The sequence below is a fragment of the Stegastes partitus genome, unplaced genomic scaffold (assembly GCF_000690725.1).
Source record: "Stegastes partitus isolate 25-593 unplaced genomic scaffold, Stegastes_partitus-1.0.2 Scaffold99, whole genome shotgun sequence".
NCBI classification, from domain to species: domain Eukaryota; kingdom Metazoa; phylum Chordata; class Actinopteri; family Pomacentridae; genus Stegastes; species Stegastes partitus.
In genome coordinates, this window is record NW_007577830.1 from 495,517 (window position 1) to 518,144 (window position 22,628).

The 22,628-nt window shown below is 42.8% G+C and overlaps 1 protein-coding gene across 2 annotated transcripts in view; it reads right to left on the reverse strand.

Moving 5' to 3' along the window:
• The window catches only part of ssbp4 (single stranded DNA binding protein 4), a 107,437-nt gene that overhangs the window by 78,815 nt on the left and 5,994 nt on the right, over nt 1-22,628 (reverse strand). For both annotated transcript variants that reach the window (XM_008277509.1, XM_008277511.1), the window contains exons 2-3: nt 15,446-15,518; nt 8,740-8,801 (exon numbers count right to left, since the gene is read on the reverse strand). In XM_008277509.1, coding sequence (XP_008275731.1) covers nt 8,740-8,801; nt 15,446-15,518 — 135 coding nt within the window. The remainder of the gene's footprint in view (nt 1-8,739; nt 8,802-15,445; nt 15,519-22,628) is intronic.

A 22,628-nucleotide genomic window follows, 5' to 3' on the forward strand; every position in this document is an offset into this window, starting at 1 on the left:
GATCATGTGTGACGAGTAGCTCAGTTCGAAGCTTTAACCAAAAGGTTTATTTTCAGCATGTCTCACTTAAAAAAAATTAAAACTAGACTCTTTTACAAACTAGATTCTACAAAAAACACAAATTTCTACATTACTCTGAACAACTCAGAAGCCACGGATGGCTCAGCTGTGATCAACAACCACAAAACAAAAACAAACAAAAATGTGGCTTAAATGCAGGCTGTGTACCCAGAGATGAGAGGAAACAGGTATGGGAATAACAGTAAAATATCTGTATGATGTATAGTCATCCTGCATCTCTCTGCATATTCTAAAGCAGGAATGTCGTTGGAAGATTTAACAGATGTTTCATTGAAATCATCTTCTTTTATATATTGCACTTAAAAAACTACAAAAAAGGCACATTTTACTGCCTTGATTCTGCAAAAAAAATATTAAAAAGTTCTTGTGAACAACTGAGAAGCCATGACTGTTGCTATAACATCACATGACTAAAATTCAAAATTCTGGCCGAACTGGGCTGAACTACAGGCTGTGTACACAAAGGGGACGGAAACAACATAAAGATGCACAGTAAAATATCTGTATTATGTAAAGTTATTATTCTGTGTTTATCTGATTAATCTGAAACAGGATCATTGTGGACAAGACTCAACGCAGAAGCAGGACTTTCCTTGTCGCGATATTATTTTAATTGGGTTGACAAAGGATGCATTTATCTCCATACAGTTAGAACAGGAAGCAAAGAAGGTGTGAGCAGGTCAAATCAAATTTAATATTGTCCAAATTACCACAGGTTTTTTGCAAACTTTTTAGGGTCAGAGTGCCATCAGGAAAAAAAGCCATTTCCCATCTACAGTACGTGTACCGCTGCACCGACTCCAGGTGAAGACGGAACCGTTGTTAGCTGTGATTTGACAACGCCACCCACATTTAGATGGAAAATCCATGTCATAGTTGTTGTCACATCCTTTTCAGAGACACTAATCTTTAGAAATTATCTGGGAAGTCAACATTCGCAGTTAATTAGCACCAGCAATCTGCAAGAAATCTTGTACTCTGCACACCCTTGTAATAGCAAAATTTCTATCCAATTATCTAATCATTTCAATCTAATCATCTCATCATGGGAAGCTCTTAATGGTATTATGGGAAGTAACTGGTGTCTGAGCAAACGCAACTCCACGTCGAGGATGAAAAGTTGAACCGCTCTTACTTTGAGGTGTCGCAGGAGAGATTTAAATTGCAGCTTGGGGGTCATGCGAACTCTTTTTTTACATTTTTTTTTTTATTTATACAAATGAGAAATAAGGCTTAAAAAAAAACACGAGCCGGCACCGTCAGCACGCAAACACCAGAACAGAAGAGGAAGGGATTAGCGTCCAGCCGTCCAGAAGAAGACAATTACTAAAATTAAATGCCATCACGATAATTATTCGCAATTAACTGTGGTTTGACAAAGCCAGTGGTTACAATGCGCTTTTCCATTATAATAAGGAGAGCAAACAAAGACGCGAGAAGACGGAAACACAGGCTGCTGGAGGCAGGTCTAAGTGATAATCCTGTGTGTCAGTCAGTCAGTCGGTCAGTCAGAAGAGAGAGAAATTAGGAATGAGATGGAGACAGATGGAAAGAACCGAAAAAAAAAAATAAAGTTACCGAGAGCAAGCCCTGCTCCTCTTATCACAACAGACTCTTCTTAATGGGACAAAATGCTGCAATCAAAGAGCGGAGGTGGGGAAACACAACCCTTTCAGCTGTCTTTATTACCTTGACTCAAGTAGCAGCTATTCTCCTGGTAGCACCGACGCATTCAGACAGCAGGAGGAAACAACAACACCGGCGTGCCATGTAAATCAGGAGCGCTCCCTTTGGACCGGGGCTAATAAATACAGCAACTGTCATTGTGGAAAGACTGGCGGCTTAAAAGGAAAAACATGAAGTTGTTGAACTAGCGGTTGGTAAAGCTTCCAGGCAGGTGAAAACGAAAAAACACAATCATACAGGAGAAAAAATGGCAAAAGTAATTCACAAACCGACGCAAAACAGAGAGCGCTGGAAGCTCGGCGAGGTGGTGAATACTTAGAAATATTTATGGGCTGCTATCTTCTCCTGTTTCCACGAGCTATGCTGCAACTCTTCTGTGGAGCAGAGGTTATACATTTGCATTACGGAGCAAATTTGGAGGATTCTTCTGTTTTGGACGCAACAAGTTTCTATTTTTTTAAACATCATTGCTGTCAAAAGGGTGTGCAACTAGTCAACAATGCAAATGCGCCCAACTATAAAAGCTCTGCACAGGTTTGTTGTGCCACTGTGAGATTTTACAAATGGTGGAGCGACAAAGTCCTAAAACGTCAATTCATGGTTTCCATGTCGGACCCACATTGAGACTTCTGCACCAAGAAAGCAAGTGGGGCTCAGAAGGCTTTCATGAGGACAAACATGGAGATTCTTTGTCATCCGCTCCTTTAAATTCATCACTAAAAGATTTGAAGTGGTCGCTGCTGGACGTGAGGTGCTTTGATTTGCAGCTACGTCAGAAACAATCACACCGACGCGACGCTACAGCACAGTCCGTAAGTAGTCATTATATTTTGTATAAAGGGAAAAATCACAGCCAAACTCTCAGAAACATCCGCAGAAGCCTTGTGTGCTTTTCCATGTTTGATATGAGGGGCAACGCGACTCATGTACGTAGCTGATGGACGTAACGGTGGTATGAATAGAACAACATGTCTGTGTACGCTTTCAAACTCTGCATCAGTCAACGCACAGGGATGAGGAAACCAGGAGTTGGCCTTAATTCTTCCTAACTGCCCGGTCTTACTGAAGACTTCAGAAAGTATCTAAATTGACTTCAAATGAGCGGTTTTCTCCTCGACTCACTTTTGAATGTGTTGAATTCATGTACTGGTGAAGTGCAAGAGCAGGAAAACCCTCCGTTTCATGTGTGAATGTGGGGAACGAGGGAGTGTTTATTCCACAGTCCCATATTGTGCTAAATCTAATTCTATTAACACGGTTAGACATTTGTAGCTCCAAACCAGTACAAACAGACTGTAGCTTCATTAGCGTTAATATTGGTGAACACCAAAACCCTGCTGTGGGTTTGAAAGGCATGCTGTATGGTTAAAAGAAATCAACAAAATTGCATCATTTGCCAGAGCAGAAAACAGGAAGAGTTACTAGATTTTCAGCATTTCCACAGTCCTTGAACTAAACAATTGCAACGTGACATTTTGTCTGAAAACTTAACCAAACCTAAGCTTGAAATCATGATACAGTCGTGACTCGAGAATCCGACACTAAATGTAAAACCTTCTTTTATGTCGGATAGCAAGAATGTTGGATTGTCAAGATGGAGGTCGAGATACAAGGAGGGCTTGATGCATGAACGGCCACTTCCACCCTGGGGGGTGCTCCGACGGGGTGGAAGTGGTCGGAACGCACAGGCAGTACTTGGCTGCTAATGCTGGTTTAGGATAGCGGTCAAAGTTCTGTTTCCACCATTGGTGGCGGCGGCGGCGGTGGAGATGGAATACCAACACAACCATGGTGATTGTGTTGTAAATGTGCTGGCTCCGGTTGGACAATTACTTAAAAACAAACTTGAAAATTCCAAGATACATTCCACCGTTACCATCCATGTTTACTTCTGTAAACACTGAGCACGCTCGCGGCGTGTGATGTCGTTGTGTCTTCTTCTGTGCACGCGGGACATTTTTGGGTTGTATGACGTTCACACAGCAGATCACATAAAAGTCGCATTTAACAGGAAATGTGAACGAACTCGCAAAAAAATCAGATTTCACAAAAAAATCTGAATTGAGCATCAAGTCCTGCAGTGTGAACGTAGCCAATCTGGCGGATTGTTAAGTCAGATAATACGCCGTTATCTTTATTTATGACATAAAATGTCATGTCAGAGTCGGAATCCAAGGCTGTCGGTATGTTGAGGTTATGTATGTTTATGGGTTCCGTTAGATAGCGAGGTTTTAAGATTATTTAACGGTCTGGATGTCAAGTCACGACTGAATTTCGTCAACATCACTTCATTCTTCATGGCTCATTCGTTGCCACTGCCTGGATTCTGTAAAAATACTAAAATTCTGCACTTTCTGGTGCAACCATGAAGCCATCAGTGACTTAGCTGTGACCAACAGACATCTGACAAAAACTCTGTGACTTTTCGTCAGAGCTGGGATGAACTGCAGGCTGTGTTTACCCAGAGCAGAGAGACGAGTATAGAGAAGAAGATTTTAGTAGTAAAATATCTAGAGAATGTAGAGTCAACATTTTGTTTTTGCAGTATTGGTAACGCCTGTGGACACTTCAAAAAATGTTTTTCAGGTTTTTGCAAAATAAATAATAAAAGAAATTGAACTTTTGTTTTCTAACTTTTTATGATTTATGCCATTATAACTTTGTTATAGTGCAGAAAAAGGCATTTGTGAGCTCTCTCTACTTCTAGCTGTGGTTGTGTTGTTTCTAAAGAGGAGCAGGATTTTATATTACTGTGAAAAATGAGCCCACAGTGAGTAAAAATGTGACAAGAGCGGGAAAAAAAATGCCCAGAAACTGCGTGGCGTTCAGAGGGCTACACAATATGAAGTAAAAACACAGCAGTGGAGAAGAATGAAGGATGACTTAGGTGAGGAGAAAAAGGAGAAAGACTGTGTTTGTAAAGAACAGTCCGGACGTTTGGGAGCAGAGGACGGCTGCTCTGGCTGTTTTCTCTGCCCCTAACAAACAAGAATTTCAGCTTGAGGCTATCAAACAGAGGATCCCTGTACATGCTGTTGTTGTGCTGCTGCTGAGGTTTTTATATGTGCGTATGTTTTGTGTGTTGGGATGTGCATCGAGGATTCAGCAGCCATCCAGTGAAAACTGGTTAAAGAAATCGATTTCGGGATAAGGAGGAGACAACTAGCAGCGGCCAATAGAGAGGGAGCTAATGACACAATCAACACCTGCAGCCCTCGCTTGAGCCTTTTCTTTATCCTTCCACCCATAACAACAGATGTGGATGAGTGACCCCCACCCCCAACATCCCTCCCCTTCCCCCCTCTTCGCAGCCATTCTTGAAGCCCCACCACCCACCAACGCCGTCCTACAGGAAACAGCCACAGTGGCAGAGACAAGGGGGAAGAAAGCCCCAGCGAGGTGCTGAGGAGGATGGGGGGGGAGGACGGCGGGGGGGCTGGGGGCTGAGGTGGCGGTCGGATCGGGGTCTTAGATTTGGCTGTTTAACACAAAAGGAGCTGGAATGCAAAGAGTTAATCCGTTCGGGGGTCTCTCTTCCGCAAACAAAGGGACAGGCCTCCAGACAAAGGTTGAGGGAGGGGGAGCGAAGGGTGAGGGATGAGGGAGGTTGGTGGCTTTCCTACCATCTGGAGCTTTTGTTTTGGGGGAGGCTGGAGGTTGGAAAGAAGAGGGGGAGAGAGGTGACTCCGCCTCCCCGGTTCTCCTCCAGCAGCAGGACCCCCTCCACCACCCTCCACCACCCCAACCCCAGAGAGCATCCACGTGGCCCAGACAGACGCCCCTTCGCTGGGTCACGCTGCACCGTCGCCCTGCCCTGCCCGGCTCATCCTCACACACTCTGTCATCTCCCACACTGCAGGAATACATCAATACAGCGAGAACACACACACACACACACAGCGGGCCGGTCTCCCTCAGCACTCTTATTGGTTCAGGCAGAGGCGAGAGCAAACTTGCGCTGCACTGTATGTTTGTGTATGTCATTCTGTCAGTATTACTGGTAGCTGTCCAATTGAGAGCTGTCAGGTTGAGAGAAGCCAGGCTCTTTAAGGACCATTATGAACCGTGTCAACAGGCTGCACAATCACAACACACACTGGGGCCGGAGAGGATGAATGAACGGAGCCGCACGTCCGGGTTTATTACACAGGGCCGGGCCGGGGGGGCTTTGGGGATGAGCAAGGATAGCATGAATGACAAACAAAGCGGCCCCTGTCAAACCTCTTATCCCCTCTCATTGCCTCTCGTGCTGCCTTGCCGAGGATTCGGCCTCTCAACCTGCCTGCCTGGCTCTTTGTCTGCACCTTTTTTTTTAGCCTTAAAGTTCTAACAGTCAGAAATCCTGCATTTACAAGTTCTCGTTCAATCTTTTTCAGACAAAACAGCGTCAGGCCATAAGTCCGCTGACCCGAGCAGGCAGAAAACACTGTCCTCTATTTATCCAGCATTAAGAGATCTGACAGATTTGTTTAAAGAAGCTGGAGGAAAAGATGGACGGCCCACGTCAGAGCCTTGTTCCATTAACCGGAGCATCAGGTTAAACAAAGTCTGAGAGCTGAAGGAGAGAGGTGAGGCAAAAATACGAGTTAGTTATCGTAGCTCGGCCCGCCGATGCGTCCTCATCAACACGGTCGTGGAGGCGGTTAAGCTACCGTTAAACCCCGACGCCGCAATCTGCATCAAAAATCGCACATAAAAGACATATTTTTAGCTTCACTGTAGCTCACCCTTCCCGAGGAGATCATTACTGCTGATGTTCATTGCAAATAAACAACCATAAATCCACTTAGAAACCACAGAGCAGGATTTATGCTCCGTCCAAACTGCCCGTCAGACGGTCATACAGCGTCTGAAAACCCACTTCCCTCCACACTTTCCTGATAGATTGTGTCCGTGTCGATCAGTCTGGAAGTTTCTGAAAGCCACTTTAGGCCACGATCGGCCGGCAGTGTGGTGAGAAGAGAAGAGGAGCCCGATGTTGTACTCCTCCGTCCAGCTCTCGTTAGTCACTTCATTTGTTACTCAGCTATTTGTGGCACTTTCTCACGAGACTCGTATTGTAGCTGGCGTTTTAGGGCCGGTTGCACCTTGAAACCCGTCACTTCCAACAGATTACACTGTGTGACCACGGTTTAGCGTTCGCACACCATCAGCTAAACTTTGACCACGATGCACAGTGACGAACAACCACACGGCCGACAGAAACTGAGAAAAAGCTGATGTTCGTATCGAAATTCCTGCCTCGTGGCACAAGTTTGCTTTTGCAACCAGACCTCGAGAAGAAAGGCCGATCTACGAAACAGCTTTCCCTCCAAGTAGGCATGTCAGGTGCGTTTTAACCTCTTTATATACGGTCAATGGTTCTAGCAGTAAGGTAGCTTCTTGTAGGTCAGCAATATGTATAAACAGAGCTGAAGTTAACATGTTGCCTCTCAAAGGCTCTACACTGTAAAAAAAAAGTGCATTTGAGCTGCAGTTGAAGTACCTTTTTGAATAAATCTCATTTATCTTTCTGCTTTGGTGACGGCAGTTTGTACTTGTTGGTTCTATGAGCTTGAAATTACACTTTGTCCCTTAAAACTGGCGTCGTAGTTTTAGTGAAAGTGCAAAAATGAGGTCGACTTTTGCTTCAGCGCTATCCACCTTGCATCTAATTTTTCTGCTGCAATTCAATCGGTGTGTTCACAAGTAGGACGACAGAGTACAGGAAAGGAAATGTTTTATGTTTGGGAAAGCAAACATCCATCCATCCATTATCTATACACTACTTAATCCTCACGAGGGTCATGGGGGGCTGGAGTCTATCCCAGCTGACTCAGGGCGAAGGCAGGGGACACCCTGGACAGGTCACCAGTCTATCACAGGGCTACACTTTGAGACAGACAACCAAGCACACTCACATTCACACCTACGGACAATTTAGAATCACCAATTAGTGGGGAAGAAACCGGAGAACCCGGAGAGAACCCACGCTGCACGAGGAGAACATGCAAACTCCACACAGAAAGATCCCGGGTGTTCTCACCGGGACACGAACCGGCAACCTTCTTGCTGCGAGGCAACAGTGCTAACCACTGCTCCATCTTGCAGCCCCGAAAGCAAATAGGTAAGTTGGAAATTAAAAATTAAGTTGCAGCTCATTTGAGAGAAATTAAATGATTCAAGTGCATCTAACTTGTGACATTATTATAACCTCCTACCTTAATTCAGATAAACGTAATTAAATTATGTGTTATCAATTGATGCAATTTATTTAAGTTGTCTTTTTCTGTGTACAGGTCGAATAAAGTTTTTTTAATCGAGGTAATGAAATAAAGAGGTATAATTATTTTACATAGAATTTTACATTAACTTCACATTGACTCATTGATGCAGTCCTGCTAGAAGTTAGTCCACCTACAATTGTGGAGGTTTGAAATGATAATAAACAGATAAACGTGGTCGGGCGGTGTCTTAATAGGTAGTTCTGAAGCTTCAAAATTCAGTTATTAAGTTTTCTTCATAATCACAACAATGCAGTGAGTTATCCCTACATCCACACTGTACAAAAGGAACTGCTCCAAGTTGATTTGGTGTCTTTTAATGGTGCTAAAACGTGAAATTGGAGTTGGTTAGGTGGTGAGGAAGGCCTCAGCCGCCACACGGTGATAGAAAATCCGACTTTGACTTTGATTGGACAGTTCGCACTTCAGCGAGAGGCCAGTTTAAATAAGAGACGGAGGGGAAGTTAGCTCACTTGTCAATCAGAGAGACTCGAGGAGTAGAGCATTTAAACATATGTGAGATGATGCACTTAGCATTCCCTGCAATTACTGTCCCTCTCCACCCCTGCACATTCGCTCATTCCATTAAGAGTGCTTCCACCGTATAAATGTGAGCTGTTGAGGAAAAAGGGGAAAAAAAACAAAAACGTGTGTGTGTGTGGTCAAGCAAGAAAGAGAAAAAAAAAAGAGCAGATCAACGTATACGTACCACCACCATGAGTGTAAAAATCCTGGAGGTTCCCCAAGTGTGATGTTCTTCTCCCATCGGATCTGCGAGGAAGAAGCGGTGGAGGAGGAGGGTTGGTGGGGAGAAGACAGAGGAGGGGAAAATGAAAAATTAGACACCGCAGCATGTTTTATGCATAATGTAATCATTTTGCTCAACTGTCCTCTCAACTTTGGACTGACGGAGCGATAGTCGGACAGAAAAATAGGCCGAGGAGGAGCGCGGCGATCTGCAGTGCAGTGCAGTGCCGAGTTTTGTGGATAAGAAACTGTGACTGTCTTGAAGCAGCAGTCCTCTCCGCTGCCCTCACAAACCAGCAGAGCTCCTGCCTGTATCTGGACACCGAGATAAGATCCAGTCGGCGATAACGGACCAACTGCCTGCTTCACACACTCCTACTGACATGACTCCACACACATAGACGCACACACAGATTTCAGGGGGAGGGAGGAGGAGGGAGAATATATACAGTCTGAGAGATGATTCAACAGAGTCTGAGAGCCTGACAGCATCAAGATTTCTCAGTTGTTGTTGTTGTTTTTTTTTTTTTCTCTCCCTATACGCGCTGTATATAGAAGAAACAGATACAAGGTTTCTATTAAAGTGTCTACTCTACAGATTTCCCCAGTGCCGCTTATAATGATGTGATGTGCCGTATGTTGGTGTGGGCCTGTTGATTTAATGCTGCTAAAGAGCTGAGTGCTGCACTGTGCAGAAGAGCATAGAGTGGCAAAGTCCTCTCGGGGACAGAAGCGTATTGTTTGTATACTATAAACGTGAGCGAGAGAGTGTGTGTGTGTGTGTGTGTGTGTGTGTGTGTGGGGCTCTCGCTCAAGGAGGAACAGAGGCTAATTGAGGCAGGAGAGTCCAGGTGATAGCGCTCTCATTAGATGAGCAGGTGTGTATGTGGGCCTTCAGTCTACCTGCGAGGATAGGAGTCCCTTATCTATTGAAACATGCATGTGTGTTTTTCACTGCATGTGAGATACGGAGGCTAAGAAATCCGGAAAACCAAAACATATTCATCTTTTAAACAGCATATACACTGTTTTTTTTTTAAAGGAAAAACACTGCAAACATCTATAAAACACTCACAAGCTGACTGCGACGCACTCACCGATTTGCTATCACATAAAGAAAACTCAGCGCAGATGCAGGAAAACAGAATGCAGCGTGTCTTACAAAACAATGGGTTTAAGTTACTCGTCAGCGGTGTTGTAAAATGGAGTTTAACCCTCTGAACCCCAAGCAGTTACTGGGAAGATCTCATTTTTACCAACTGTGGCCTCATTTTTTTACCACAATATAAAGTCCTGCACCGCTATGGAAACAGCACAAACATGGAAGAAGGAGAGAAACTTCAAAAATGTCATATGTGTACTGTGACACAGTTATAATGCCATAAATCTTTTTCTTTTATTAATAATTTTATTGGTGACTTATTTTACAAGAATTGAAAAAAACTGGAATCAACATGTACAATGTTTCTCCAAATGCCCACATGTGTTACCAATACCAGGAACAGAATTAGGGGGACGACATGTGATAAACATTTTACTACTTACATTTTATTTTGTTCCCATATTTGTCTCCTATCCTAATCACAACCTGCAGTTCAACCAAGTTCAGCAGAAAAGTCCCTGATTTTGTTGTCAGGTGAGTGTTGGTTAAATCAGTCATGACTTCATGGTCACACTTAGGAATGCAGAACTTTTTAGTTTTTACAGAATCTGGTTTATGCAAACGGTACTTTTTTGGCAAATTTCCAAATGATTTTAACAAAATATTTCAGCTCTGATGTCTTGAGTGATTCAATTTAACAAATAAGTTTCAGACAAGGACATCAAGGACTGTTGAGAAGTGGAAAATCAGAGGATTATTTATGTTTTTACAGTTTCTGGCTTGAAGAAATGTTGTAATATTGATGATTATTGAAAAAGGTAACGCGTCTTTCAAACCTGCCGGCAAGCTTTGGGGTTTAGAGAGTTAAAGTAATGTTCAATAACGCTATTGATGAATGTAGACATAGAATACGTTCACTATACTCTTTTTGATTTGATTTTTATTTACTAAAGTGTTCAAAGTTTACAGTGTCTATTCGAAATGTCTTTCAAAACTATACTTGCCTGTTTTTTATGTTTCTACCATGGCTCTTCACGCCTCTTTTAACACTTGCCTTTACTTTATGAACATATTTTTGGCATTTTTCTTTTAAGGAAATACATACGCACTGTTGAAGTGCTTGTTTGGCGCACAGCGTTTGTGTTTTTAACGGGATGAAGTGCTCTGAACTCTCTCGCCCACTGCAGCGAGGTTAAAGGAGCAGGTTCAGAAGCAGGACGTTGAGAGGAACCAAAGAAAAAAAAGGAGGATGATCAAAGTGCAAAAGAAAGAAACATGTAAAAAAAAAAATAACTCAAAGCATCAAAGCAAGGAGATGCTAACATGGTAAGTGAACTTGTGCAACAAATCATTTGTTTGCAGCCTTCGGATGCTGCATGAGAAACCCCTCAACACTTTAAAGCCTGCTGCTAAAACTACATGAAGAGGGGGGAAAAGGTGAAAGGTCAAGCTGCTGTGTTTGCTCAGATACATCCATTACTGTCAGTCTGAAGCAAAATGCACTGACTATGACCATATAAGACAACCAAACAAAAACGAAGACGCGGTTGAAAAAAAAAACCCAAAATCATTAAGCGATGTACCGCTGCAGGAGCTACGTTCGAGACAACTGGCGTCAAACCGACTTAGCCAGCTTAGCATGTATGCCTCGTGGACATGTGGACTGTTTGTATGCGTCTGTGTGTATGTTGTTTTAATCCCCGTCTGTGTTGTTTTAATTCCGTTTAAAGTGTGTGTGAATCCATGTTTGTGAGCCTCCGGTTGCCTGCGACCCATAACTTCACCCCTTTCCAGCAGCTCCACCAATAACACTCAATCTCTGGGAGGAGATTCACCCACAAGGGCTCTGAAATCAGCGAGGCTCCGCTTGCAGCCCGACTACTTAATCTCTCCGTGCTGCTCCCTCCGTCTCTACTTCATATTTTAGACGCCCGCTTCTGGTTGTTGGCAGCTGGATCGGCCTCCAGCAGCAGCCTCGTCCACCCTGCTGCCTGCCTGCACACTATAAGCAAAGGCAACCAGACTCCAACCAGACTGGCTGATTACATCTGATTGAGACGTCCGAGTTACCAACAGGGCGATGTGGGGCAGGAATGTGCTCAGTTTTTTTTTTTTCTTTTTTCCCTTTAAAGAATCAAAACCATCTCAACACAACTGGAAAAGATCCAACTTTTTGAGGAATTAAAATGAGAGCGTTGGGATTTGATATTGATTGTGGCAGGTCTTTTACAGCTTACTTTGATGCCCAGACCAAGTCAGACTTTTGATTTGAGTTTTGCTTTTTTTTTTTTGGGAGATTGATTTTGTTGCTTATGTTGATTTTATTCTGTTTTGTAAAGTTGTGTTCCGACAACAAAAGCCGCACTAACTTAGTTACTCAAAAGGAACAGTTTGACATTTTGGGGAACACTTTTACTGCTTTCTTGCTGAGACATGAGGAAAATGACGCCACTCGTAAGCGTCTACGGTAAATATAAAGCTACAGTCTCTTTGATTAGGTTAGAATAAAGCCTGGAAACGCAGAAAGTCTTCAGTAAGGGTTGCCTGACAACCTCACAGTGACAACTAGAATTACTGCCTCGTGACTGAATGCCTCCTGCTAATTAGTCAATTAGCAGTTTACATCCATGTCTGTCCAGACTAATGTAATATATGTATGTGTGCGAGTTCATCGAGAGAAGCAAGCAACAGAGTCCGATCCCTTGTACGAGTTCACGTGCTAATAGATAACAGAGGTGTTGTCATGACAGCAGAAGATGCTTCAAATATGGATGTTTTGCTGCAAACAAGCTTAAACGCGTCTCTTAACCCGGAGGATCTTTACAACCACCAGTTTCAAGGTGGGCAGCCAAGATCAGCGCCACCAAAAACATGGTTAATGTGTTAATAACTGGCCAGAGAAAAATGTTTTTGCAGAATAATATGATGTCACAGCAAAACTGTCCTTCTGAATATAAAATGTCACAACTGTACCGTTTCTGTTTTTAGACATTCATGGTAAATTTTGTCTTATTTAACCAACAAATTTGTTTTTTGAGGTCACCTTTAACCACCAAACTCTAATCAGTTCATCGTTGAGTCCAGGTGAATGTTTTTACCAAATTTGAAGTAACGTTGTCAAAGCGTTCCTGAGATTTCACGATAACCTGAAAACACAATGCCTCTGGGAACAGCTGTAGGAGACGGAGACGCATAGTAAAACCCCAGCAGAGCGCAACAGGCAGCAAGTTTGACATATCCAGGCTTTCTTTGTGTTAGCTGGCTTGACAAAACCTCAAACCCCAGTCAGAGATAACGGGCATCATGTCAGCAGTTATCAAGTTCAGCTCAATTAGGTGGAACAGCTTGTTATAATGGAGAGCTATAAAAAATGTATTTATAATCATTACAGGAAAAAAAAGCACTGCTACCGTAAATGATGCAAGAGAGGAAAAGCTGATAGAAAGTTGTTAATTGCGCAGGTTAACACATTTAGTTTAGCACTTATTTGGGCCGTGACCACTGCACATTAGAGCTTTAAAAACTTTTAACTTCATACATGTAAACATGAAACAAGTGCTTTTAGTTCCAAAATGAAGCATTTTACTTCAGTTTTTGGCCAAATCCAAGTGAAATGAACATTACTGATGGGATTTTTTTTCTGTGATAAACAGCAATAGACTAATCAATTTTCTAATGTGTGTCCAGGATCAAACAACAAAAACACATTTACGCACTTTCTGCCTCAACTACTGAATGTGTACAGGTGGCAGCATACTTCTACTTTGTCCAGTAGCATTACCAACGTACAGCTCAACACTTGGAGATAGAACGCATTTCCTCATCTGATAATCTGTATCACTACACTTAGGAATAAAGAATACACTTAGGGAAATATTTCTAATGGCCGATTTAAATCCCAAATTCAAAGATGCCTCTTTTTAAACCTACCAGATCACCATAATGCAGCCAACATGCTCCAGAGCAGGTTAGAGATTTAAAAGCATCTCTATTTCACCAATTCTGTTTCCTGATGCTTCTCTATGAGGAAACACATCGTATCTGCAAACCTGTTGAGCCGTACGTTAGTAATCTGAGTAAACAAAGCCGTGCAGCTACATGATCGCAAACTGTGTGCGTCACACAACCTACATGCATTCAGCTGGTGATGCAAAATATGTTTTTCTACTAAGACCTGATTTGCTGCCAAGACTGTTTTGTACTGCTGGTATTGCAGCAAACAGAACACAGATTAGAAAACTGATTAGTCTATTGGACTTTATCACAGATCACATCCAATCCATAACGTTAATTTCACTCTGATTTGGCTAGCATCCTTCATTATGGGACACATTATTAAGACTAAATGCACTTCTTCAACACCGTGTTTCAATGAATGTCATTTAACATCTCTCATGCGCTGCTGTAAGTTAGAAACAAGCAGCTGCATTGAGTCATTGAGCGGTAAAATAAATATATTAACTTGCATGAATAACAGTTTTTGTACCAGCGTTTCTCTCTTGCGTCATTTACAGTGACTTTTTATGAATTTGTATATTGCTCATAGTTGCCCATTAAAACAACCTGTTGACTGAAGTACGCGGCGCACGATTGGCCCATTCTGAGCAAAAGTAGAGCCACATTACGCTTTAGATGCTCCCTTTTATGTCAGCGTGCAGAGAGTCTGAAGAAGAAAACATAAGCTGATCATTATTTCTAACTGGGGTTTTGTGTTTTTTTCTTTTTTTAAGGAAAGCCCGACTATGTCAAACCTGCTTCACCCTCTGCTGCATTGCTCGTCCAAACCGTCTAACTGGACTCTGGCTGCTGCTCGGTGTGCATTTCATGTGCTTCATCTGCGAGCTCGTGCGGGTGCAACAGTATCTCTGTGTGACTCTAGCCCGAGCTCACCTGATAAAATGACAGATAAATGATGTCAGTATTAAAGTTGAATGATACAGACACCGCCTTCGCTTGCCATTAAAAGGCCTCTCAGTGTTGGGGGGGAGTGTATTAAGTGGAGCTGAATAAAGCCGACGGGCAGGAGAGGTGTTCCAGTGAAGAAGGCCTGGACACGGGGGCCATTAGCAGGAAGGATGTCCATTAAGGAAGAGGATGCAACACATTAGAGAGAGACCCTACCTCTTGGACAGTTTCAGGGGCTTAATACGAGGCTATAAGTCTGGCGGATCTGGGACTGAACGGTTTAAAATACTAGAGGTACACTTGGTTTACCTCAACAGGCTCTCAAATGTCAGAACAGGAGAAACGACACGTGCTTACAATATGTCAAAGCGCTCTAATTATACAGCTGATTACAAATTAGAGCTAATAATGAAGGGCGGGTAATCACATTAAGTAGCCCAACCGATGCCATGTTTACATTGTCCCAAATTAACAAAAAAAAACACACTGCCAAAAAAAAAAAAAAAAGTCTCGTCTCATTAATGTATTAATATTTCCTCAACAACATTGGTCAACAGCTGCACTACAAGTTATAATGTGAATTCCATTCCTGCTCATACAATAGAAGGGGAATCACACTCACTCATTTTTAACAGGAAGTCAAACTGAAAGAACTTCTTACCTCTGACAGGAAGGTCTGTGCTGATTTCTGTGCGCCAACATGCAGCAAATACTCATACACATATAAAGCTAACCTGGAAAACAGAAACAAAGAGAGAGAGAGAGAGAAAACAGGAGTCAGTTGTGGGGATCACGTTCATTCAGTGCAACATTTGTGCTCACGACTGGCAGATGAGTCGTCCCCGTGTCACTGGAGATGGAGCTCGGATAAACAAGATTTTACAGTATGAAGATCATATAGTCTGCGAAGGGGTTGTAAATGTGTGATGTAAAGCTCGGCGGCTCTGAGCTAAAGAGCCTTGGTGGCACTCAGCCATATCCCTGTGGTTTTAGGATCTCTGCTGTTGAGACTGAAAACAAAACAGTGTAGACGCTGAGAGAAACATGGACGGAGGAGAGGAGGAACATCCTCCGACACGGAAAAAAGACGGACTCTCAGATACCACAGCGCTGCTCGTTGGGTTCCACGTGTTGATAACCATCTTGGCATCGGACAAGCGGTTGTAAAAATGACTAAATAATAAAGCGTAATGAATTTCAGACAATGAGAGATTAAAAAAAAAAAACAATCTCACAGAAACACAGCCATTAATTATCATCAGCTTTTCAATAACCTGTAACATAAAAGTTGAGTCCAACAGTCACATTATGGGAGCATTAGTGAGATCTGATGGGGGTCAAATATTAAAACAACAACACTGCTTTCAGTTACACACAGCGGAGGAAGTGTGCGTTGATTCTCCGAGGGTTTGGAGCTACACAAGCCTGTCACATTAAAAGGATGTGTTTTATTTGGTAGTAACTCTCTAAACTTTTTCTGAGCGTTTTTTTTTTTGTTCTCGTCACATTTTTACTCACTGTGGCCTCATATCTAACTGTAATATAAAGTCCTGCACCTCTATGGAAACAGCACAACCACGGCTAGAAGGAGACAGAACTCAAAAATGTCTTCTGTGCAGTCCGACACAGCAAAAATGTGAATAAAACACAAACCATTTAAAAGAAAAATTAAAGTGGCATTTCTGTGGTTATTCATTTTACAAAAATGGGGTGAAAAAAACAACCTGGAATCAACATTTACAACATTTTTCCAGGTGCCCACAGGTGTTATCACTATTGGGAAAAAATTGCAGCTCGACAAATTCTGATATTTTAGTGCTTTATCCTACATTTTCTAATGTTTCCATTCTTGCCTCCCATCTGCTCTGTGGAAACACAGCCTGCAGTTCAGCCTAGTTTAGCTGAAAAGTCCAGGAATTTTTACCTCATGATCGCTGGTCATAGCTGAGCAATAAATGGCTTTTTTGTTGCGGCAAGCAGAGCAGAATTTTTTGTTTTTTACAGAATTTTGTTAAACAGTTTCTTTTTGGCAAATTTTCTAAATGTAGAATAAAGTGATTTTAATAATTTAGCATGATTTTAGGCTTAGATTTGGTTCATTTACAGACAGAACTGCATGTCACAAATGTTCAATTTAAGGACTAGTTCAGAGTCTGGCAACTCTTTCTGATTTTACAGTTTCTGGCTCTGACAAATAGAGTATCTTTGGCAGTGTCTTTAAAAGTTAACAAATCTACAGGCAGGTTTTGGGGCTCAAATGGCAAAAATGTACAAAATTTAGTGTGTCCTCATGTTTACACTTTGTCCTTTAAGTGGCAAAACAGCACAGTCCTAATAATCACACAAGGTCCATCCATCCATTGGTTATAATCGCTTATCCTTTAGAAAGACTCAGGGAGAGGACTTTGGACGTTTTGAGGAAAAGAACGTGGAAACTACAGGAAAAAGGCTCCAGTCGACCTGCTGGTTCAAAGCCACAACCTTCTTGCTGTGAGCTGCAATCTCACAAGGTAATAATATAACTTGTAGTTGAAATGAGGAACATAGCAACTGTACTTTAGACTGGCAAGTTGAACAATTTAGTCATGGCGAGAAATCAAAAAAATACATTTAAAACAAACAACACTTTCCTATGAAAACATAAATAACTCCGATGAAAGAAACAAGTCATGCAAATTTTGACTGTGCAGATTCCCACCAGTCAAAATTGTGACCACTGATAAAAACACACATTTTCCTAACTTTCGCTGCAGAAAAAGGAATTCGGCTTTTGTGTGATGTGTTGATCCAAGAGCGAGTAAAAGTCTGGTTGCCTGGCAACAAGACGGCGGGACTCCATAAAGTCGTCGCTCCCCGCCAAGAAATAGTACGACTCATAACCCCATTAAAAACCACAAACGTGTCCTCTTTTCATTCCAGGTTTTGGTGAGATTAAACAAACACGATTTTACGTGTAAGTCTGAGAGCTACTGGTAGGCAAATTTCGCTGCCTTTGGACAGAGCCATGCTAGCATGTTTTTAGTTAAGCTAATCGGCAGCTGCATGGAGTTCAACTAAAAGAAGCAAGTGTGGCGTTAACCTTCTCATCTCACTCACAGCAAGAAAGCAAATAAGCATATTTCCCAGACGTCGAAATATTCCTTCAAACGCTTTGCAGACAGTTTACAAAAGACTGTGACTTATTATGAATCTGATCTATAAAATCAACCCGTCTCCATATCATTTTTTTTTTTTTTTCTGGAGACCAGATTGTTTCTCTCAAGAGCTGACTCATCCTTGTTACTTGTCATTGCCTTGTTAATGCTCATCGGAGAGAGAAAAGAAACCACTGCAGACTTCCGAAAAGTCGGCTGAAGGATCTCTCCGATGCGACTCGTTCGTAGTCGCGACAACATGATAGACTCAGATAAACATGGATTCCTCATTTTGACCATTTCGGGACAAAAGCAATCTTTACCCAAACGCACTGAAGCATATAAAATGTTTCTACTCCAATGCAGAGATCTGCAAGCGAGCATCTGTATGCAATCGAGTCGAAAAACGCAGGACGGGGGGAAAGCTGCTGTGCTTTTGTGTACGGTGGGCGACTGTTCTTATGCTGATCACATGCACCAAGGCCAGAGCAGACACAGAGTTCTGATGTTTGGGTTGATGCTGGATGATACTGAATGAATCAATAATGAGGCGGGCCAGAGTTGAACAACCTGATTCCCTATCTCCTCCAAGATATCGCTGAATTTCACTGCAATGTCTGGACAACCATCTGCCGAACGAAAAATCCTCCGTCACAGCTGGTCCGAACCAGTTTCGACTAGCACCAGACACCAGATACCATCACCTCCTATTCTTCTCCACTGTATCTACACTAATTTCAGATACCTGGTGTAAACACGCCGTTGGAATAAAGGCCGCGTTGTCCGTCAGAGCTGTGTAAGTATGTGGACGTGGCGATGGGAGTCGTGTCGCTACAGCCGACCGGATCACAGATTGTATGTAGAGAAAACAACCGAGTCACAGGTTGGAGCAAACTGCTTGTTGTAAATGTTTAATATTGATCTCAAATGCGGTCCTGGTATCTTCCAGTGAAAGTGATCAGTGTTGTGTTTAGGGACATGTCCATCACTTTAATTACGTGTTGTCTGAGAATTTGTGTAACAAAATGCCTCGTTGTTGCCGTTGTTTTGTTTTTGTTTTTTTCACTTGTGAGGTTGGACAACAGCATCATTGTGTCTTCAACTCTGCTTTATAATAATGAGACAATAAGGAAAATTGATACCTGACGTGTGGCTGGGCGATACAGCTGAAAAGTTTGTCACGATGTAATGTTTTAATTGGTTGATGTCAATAATTATTGGTCTTTTTTTTCTGAGGAAGGTGGTTTATTTTGAATTTCACGTAAGATTTAGTGTATTTATGTTCACATACCGATGACAAACACTCACAAATAAATACATTTGTCCACGTAAATAAGATAAACAAGGTTAAAGGAATCCATCCATTATCGATACACCACTTAATCCTCACTAGGGTCGTGGGGGGCTGGAGTCTATCCCAGCTGACTTAGGGTGAAGACAGGGGACACCCTGGACAGGTAACCAGTCTATCACAGGGCTACAGTTAGAGAAAGACAACCAAGCACACTCACATTCACACCGACAGACAATTTAGAATCACCAGTTAGCCTCAACATGTTTTTGGAACTTGTGGGAGGAAGCTGGAGAACCTGGAGAGAACGCACTCCACACAGAAAGATCCCGGGTGTCCTCACCGGGACGCGAACCGGCGACCTTCTTGATGCGAGGCAACGGTGCTAACCACTGAGCCACCTTGCAGCGTTAAAGGAATCCGTCTACCATAATACAAATTAAACAAAGAAAGCAAGTAAAACCCGGATCCGGATATAAACTTGCCATCAGCTGCTGAGTTCAGGTGATCTACAGTTATTGTTTTCTTCCCTATAGCAAACAACAACAACAACCTCTGATTAACCGATCACACTGGTATCAAGCAGTACAACACCAAAACAATTCCCCCAGTCACTTTTTTGAGGAAACACAAAAACCACCACCTTTACTTAGCCCCGCCCACAACATCTGTGATTGGTTTAAAGAAACACAAACAAGCCAGAGTGCTATAATTCCCTATAGCAGACAGACTGGTGCAGCCAAACCATTACGCTCTCCAGAAAATAGTTGCGAGGCTACCGGACGAAGACCCCACACCGGCCGCTGCATTTACCCCAACGTCAAGCCCTCGGAGTATCGCAGCTGGGAGTGTTTCGCTTATGTGGAGGTGGTAGAGGACACAGGGAGCTTTTACACCACGAAGCCCATTTCACAACAGCAACTACCGGCCACTGCCAGCCACAACCTTCACCAGAGAAAGTCTACGGGTGTGGGTGGACATGACAAGAGGCCCAGGCGGCCGCAGAGCAACCAAGGCTGAAGGAGCTCCTTTATCAGTTGGTACAATAATAATAATAATAACTCCATCTGTATAGCAGGCTGTGAAAGAAAAGTTACAAAGTGCCGTACAAGAAAACAAATGTTAATAAATCCAAATACGACTGCAAACATGCAGCATGAACAAGACGTAATAGTCAAGTCAAGACAACGTTAAAGTAACCTAATAAGACTAAACTTTGCACTTGAGACCCTGTAGTGTTTTATAAGGTGTGACTATGCCCACGTCATTCACATATTAGGGATTTCAACCAACAACAATTATATAGGACACTACTTTACTTGACTATAATGCAGACCAAGGCCTACACATTTATTGATTAATTTATCGGCTGCCTGTGCGTCTGGGAGGGAGCAACCTTGGAATTTGTTTGAGTAACCAAACTGCAAACCTTGGTATGTGCTCACTGGTGGGCTGCATCTAATGCATTTAGGTACAACTATCAGACATTCTAACTCTTTTTTTCATAGCTATTAATGAATTGCCAGTCGTTGGTAAATACTGTACATTTCCCAGTGAAAGGGAAATCTGTTACCAACTTACTTTTGACTGACGTTCAATTTTGGTGTATTTTAGTTGAGCTACTAACTGAAAAAAAAGGAGCTGTAAGCCATTTTTATGACCCAAAGTAGTGACTTCACTGAGCTATGAAGCATTTTATCTCAGACACAATCATTGGGAGAGGGGGCTGCTATAAAACATTTTCAGACTCTTTTCATTTTCAGAATTTGATCCATTTGGACCGGCAACATTTGTAAAGTCCCCAGCAGCCATATGATTAAATTATTTTATCAGCCACGTATGTAGGGAACTCTCCACCGGCTCAGCTGGTAAAAGATTCTGGTGCTCATGTGGCTAATTGAAGCAGAATCAGACGAGTGTGTCAACATTTTTATCAGCGCCTCTCTTCTCACATCTGGATTTTGGCAGCTGAACAGTCTGAGGACCTCATTTCGAAGCATTTTAGTGAATAAATCAAACAAACTGTAAAAAAAAAAAAACAAGCGAGGAAATTACACCACTAAGCATAGGTGGAACATTACATTTGTCTTTTTTTTTTTTTAATGATTTGGTTATTCGCTGAAATGCCGACGTAAACAGCTGCCCGTGTTTCTGCTACATCATCCTGAAAACTTCGGGGGGCATTTAAGTTTCCCAGTGCAGTGGGGAGTCCCGCTGGTGTAACATTTAAAAACGAGGCCCTCTTTGCGGTGTGAAATACCCAGCAGCAGGTATCAGCTCCATCCACACTGTACCGGATCGAACAGAGATTCCCATGAGCACTGCGCCGATGAAATTTTCATGCCGGAGCCTGGTGTGATCTGAGGGGCTCTATGCCCCGGCGATGGGCACCTGCCCTGGCTGCAATGCATTATTTAAAAACACTCATTCAATCCAGGCTTCAGGGGACACCTTTTGTTACTCTGTCAGAAGCGGTAAGTGTAACTTGGCTGAGGAGGAGACTTTTTCTGCAGAGTTTGAGGACGGACAGGTAGATAAAGGAGACGTGTGGGGGGTTGTACTGTACAGCAGCTGTGTCAGAGGGAAATCTAAGGTCAGGGCCTCAACTTCTTTTTTCCTCTCTGCGGATAAAGCAAACCTGGATTCTTTCCCCGTGACCCCTGCACAGTTACACATGTCATTCAGGAATAAAAGATGAACAAGATAAACAACAACCACGAGCAGCTCTCTTCACATCTTTCCTCCACTGCGCTCTCTCTGAAGACGTCCACATCAAAAAAAATAACATATTGATGCAAATTACATGATGACAAGTGGGAGATCAGTCTGCGTGGGAGGACGAACATTTGACCTGCGCTTTGACTGCTGACTGGATATTCAGGCCCGAGATACAAAGCCGGCGCGCGAGTTCACATTAAAAGAGCCACAAAGCCAAGCAGAAGAGCATCTGTCTGCGTCTGGAGCTCCTTCTCTGAAGCTACGAGATCATTTGCAGCATTTTTAAACACCACAGAGCAGATTTGTAGGGCAAAAAAAAAAAAAAGAAAGAAACCTACAGCACCTTTTCTGATCTTCCTTCCTTTCTTGGCCCTAACCTCATGCAAGCAAACTAGTACTTTGCTGCATGTCCACACATCAAGGAGATCTCTCCCACCGCCTCGTCCCCAGGAAACACACCTGACATTTAGCCCCAGGCTGTCCGATCCAGCCTCCCCCTTTCCTCCGCTCGCCTCCAGAGACAAGGGCATCTCAGCCGAGTTTAGCCAGCTAAAGCACAGACAGTTAGCAAATTAACTTTCATGTCTTGGTTTCAATAATTCAGCAGCGAGCGCAGTGGCAGGGTGAGGTAAGGTATGCATGCAGGAAGTGATGGAGGATTAAGCAGGGCCTGTAACTGCATCTTCTTTTATACATAATCT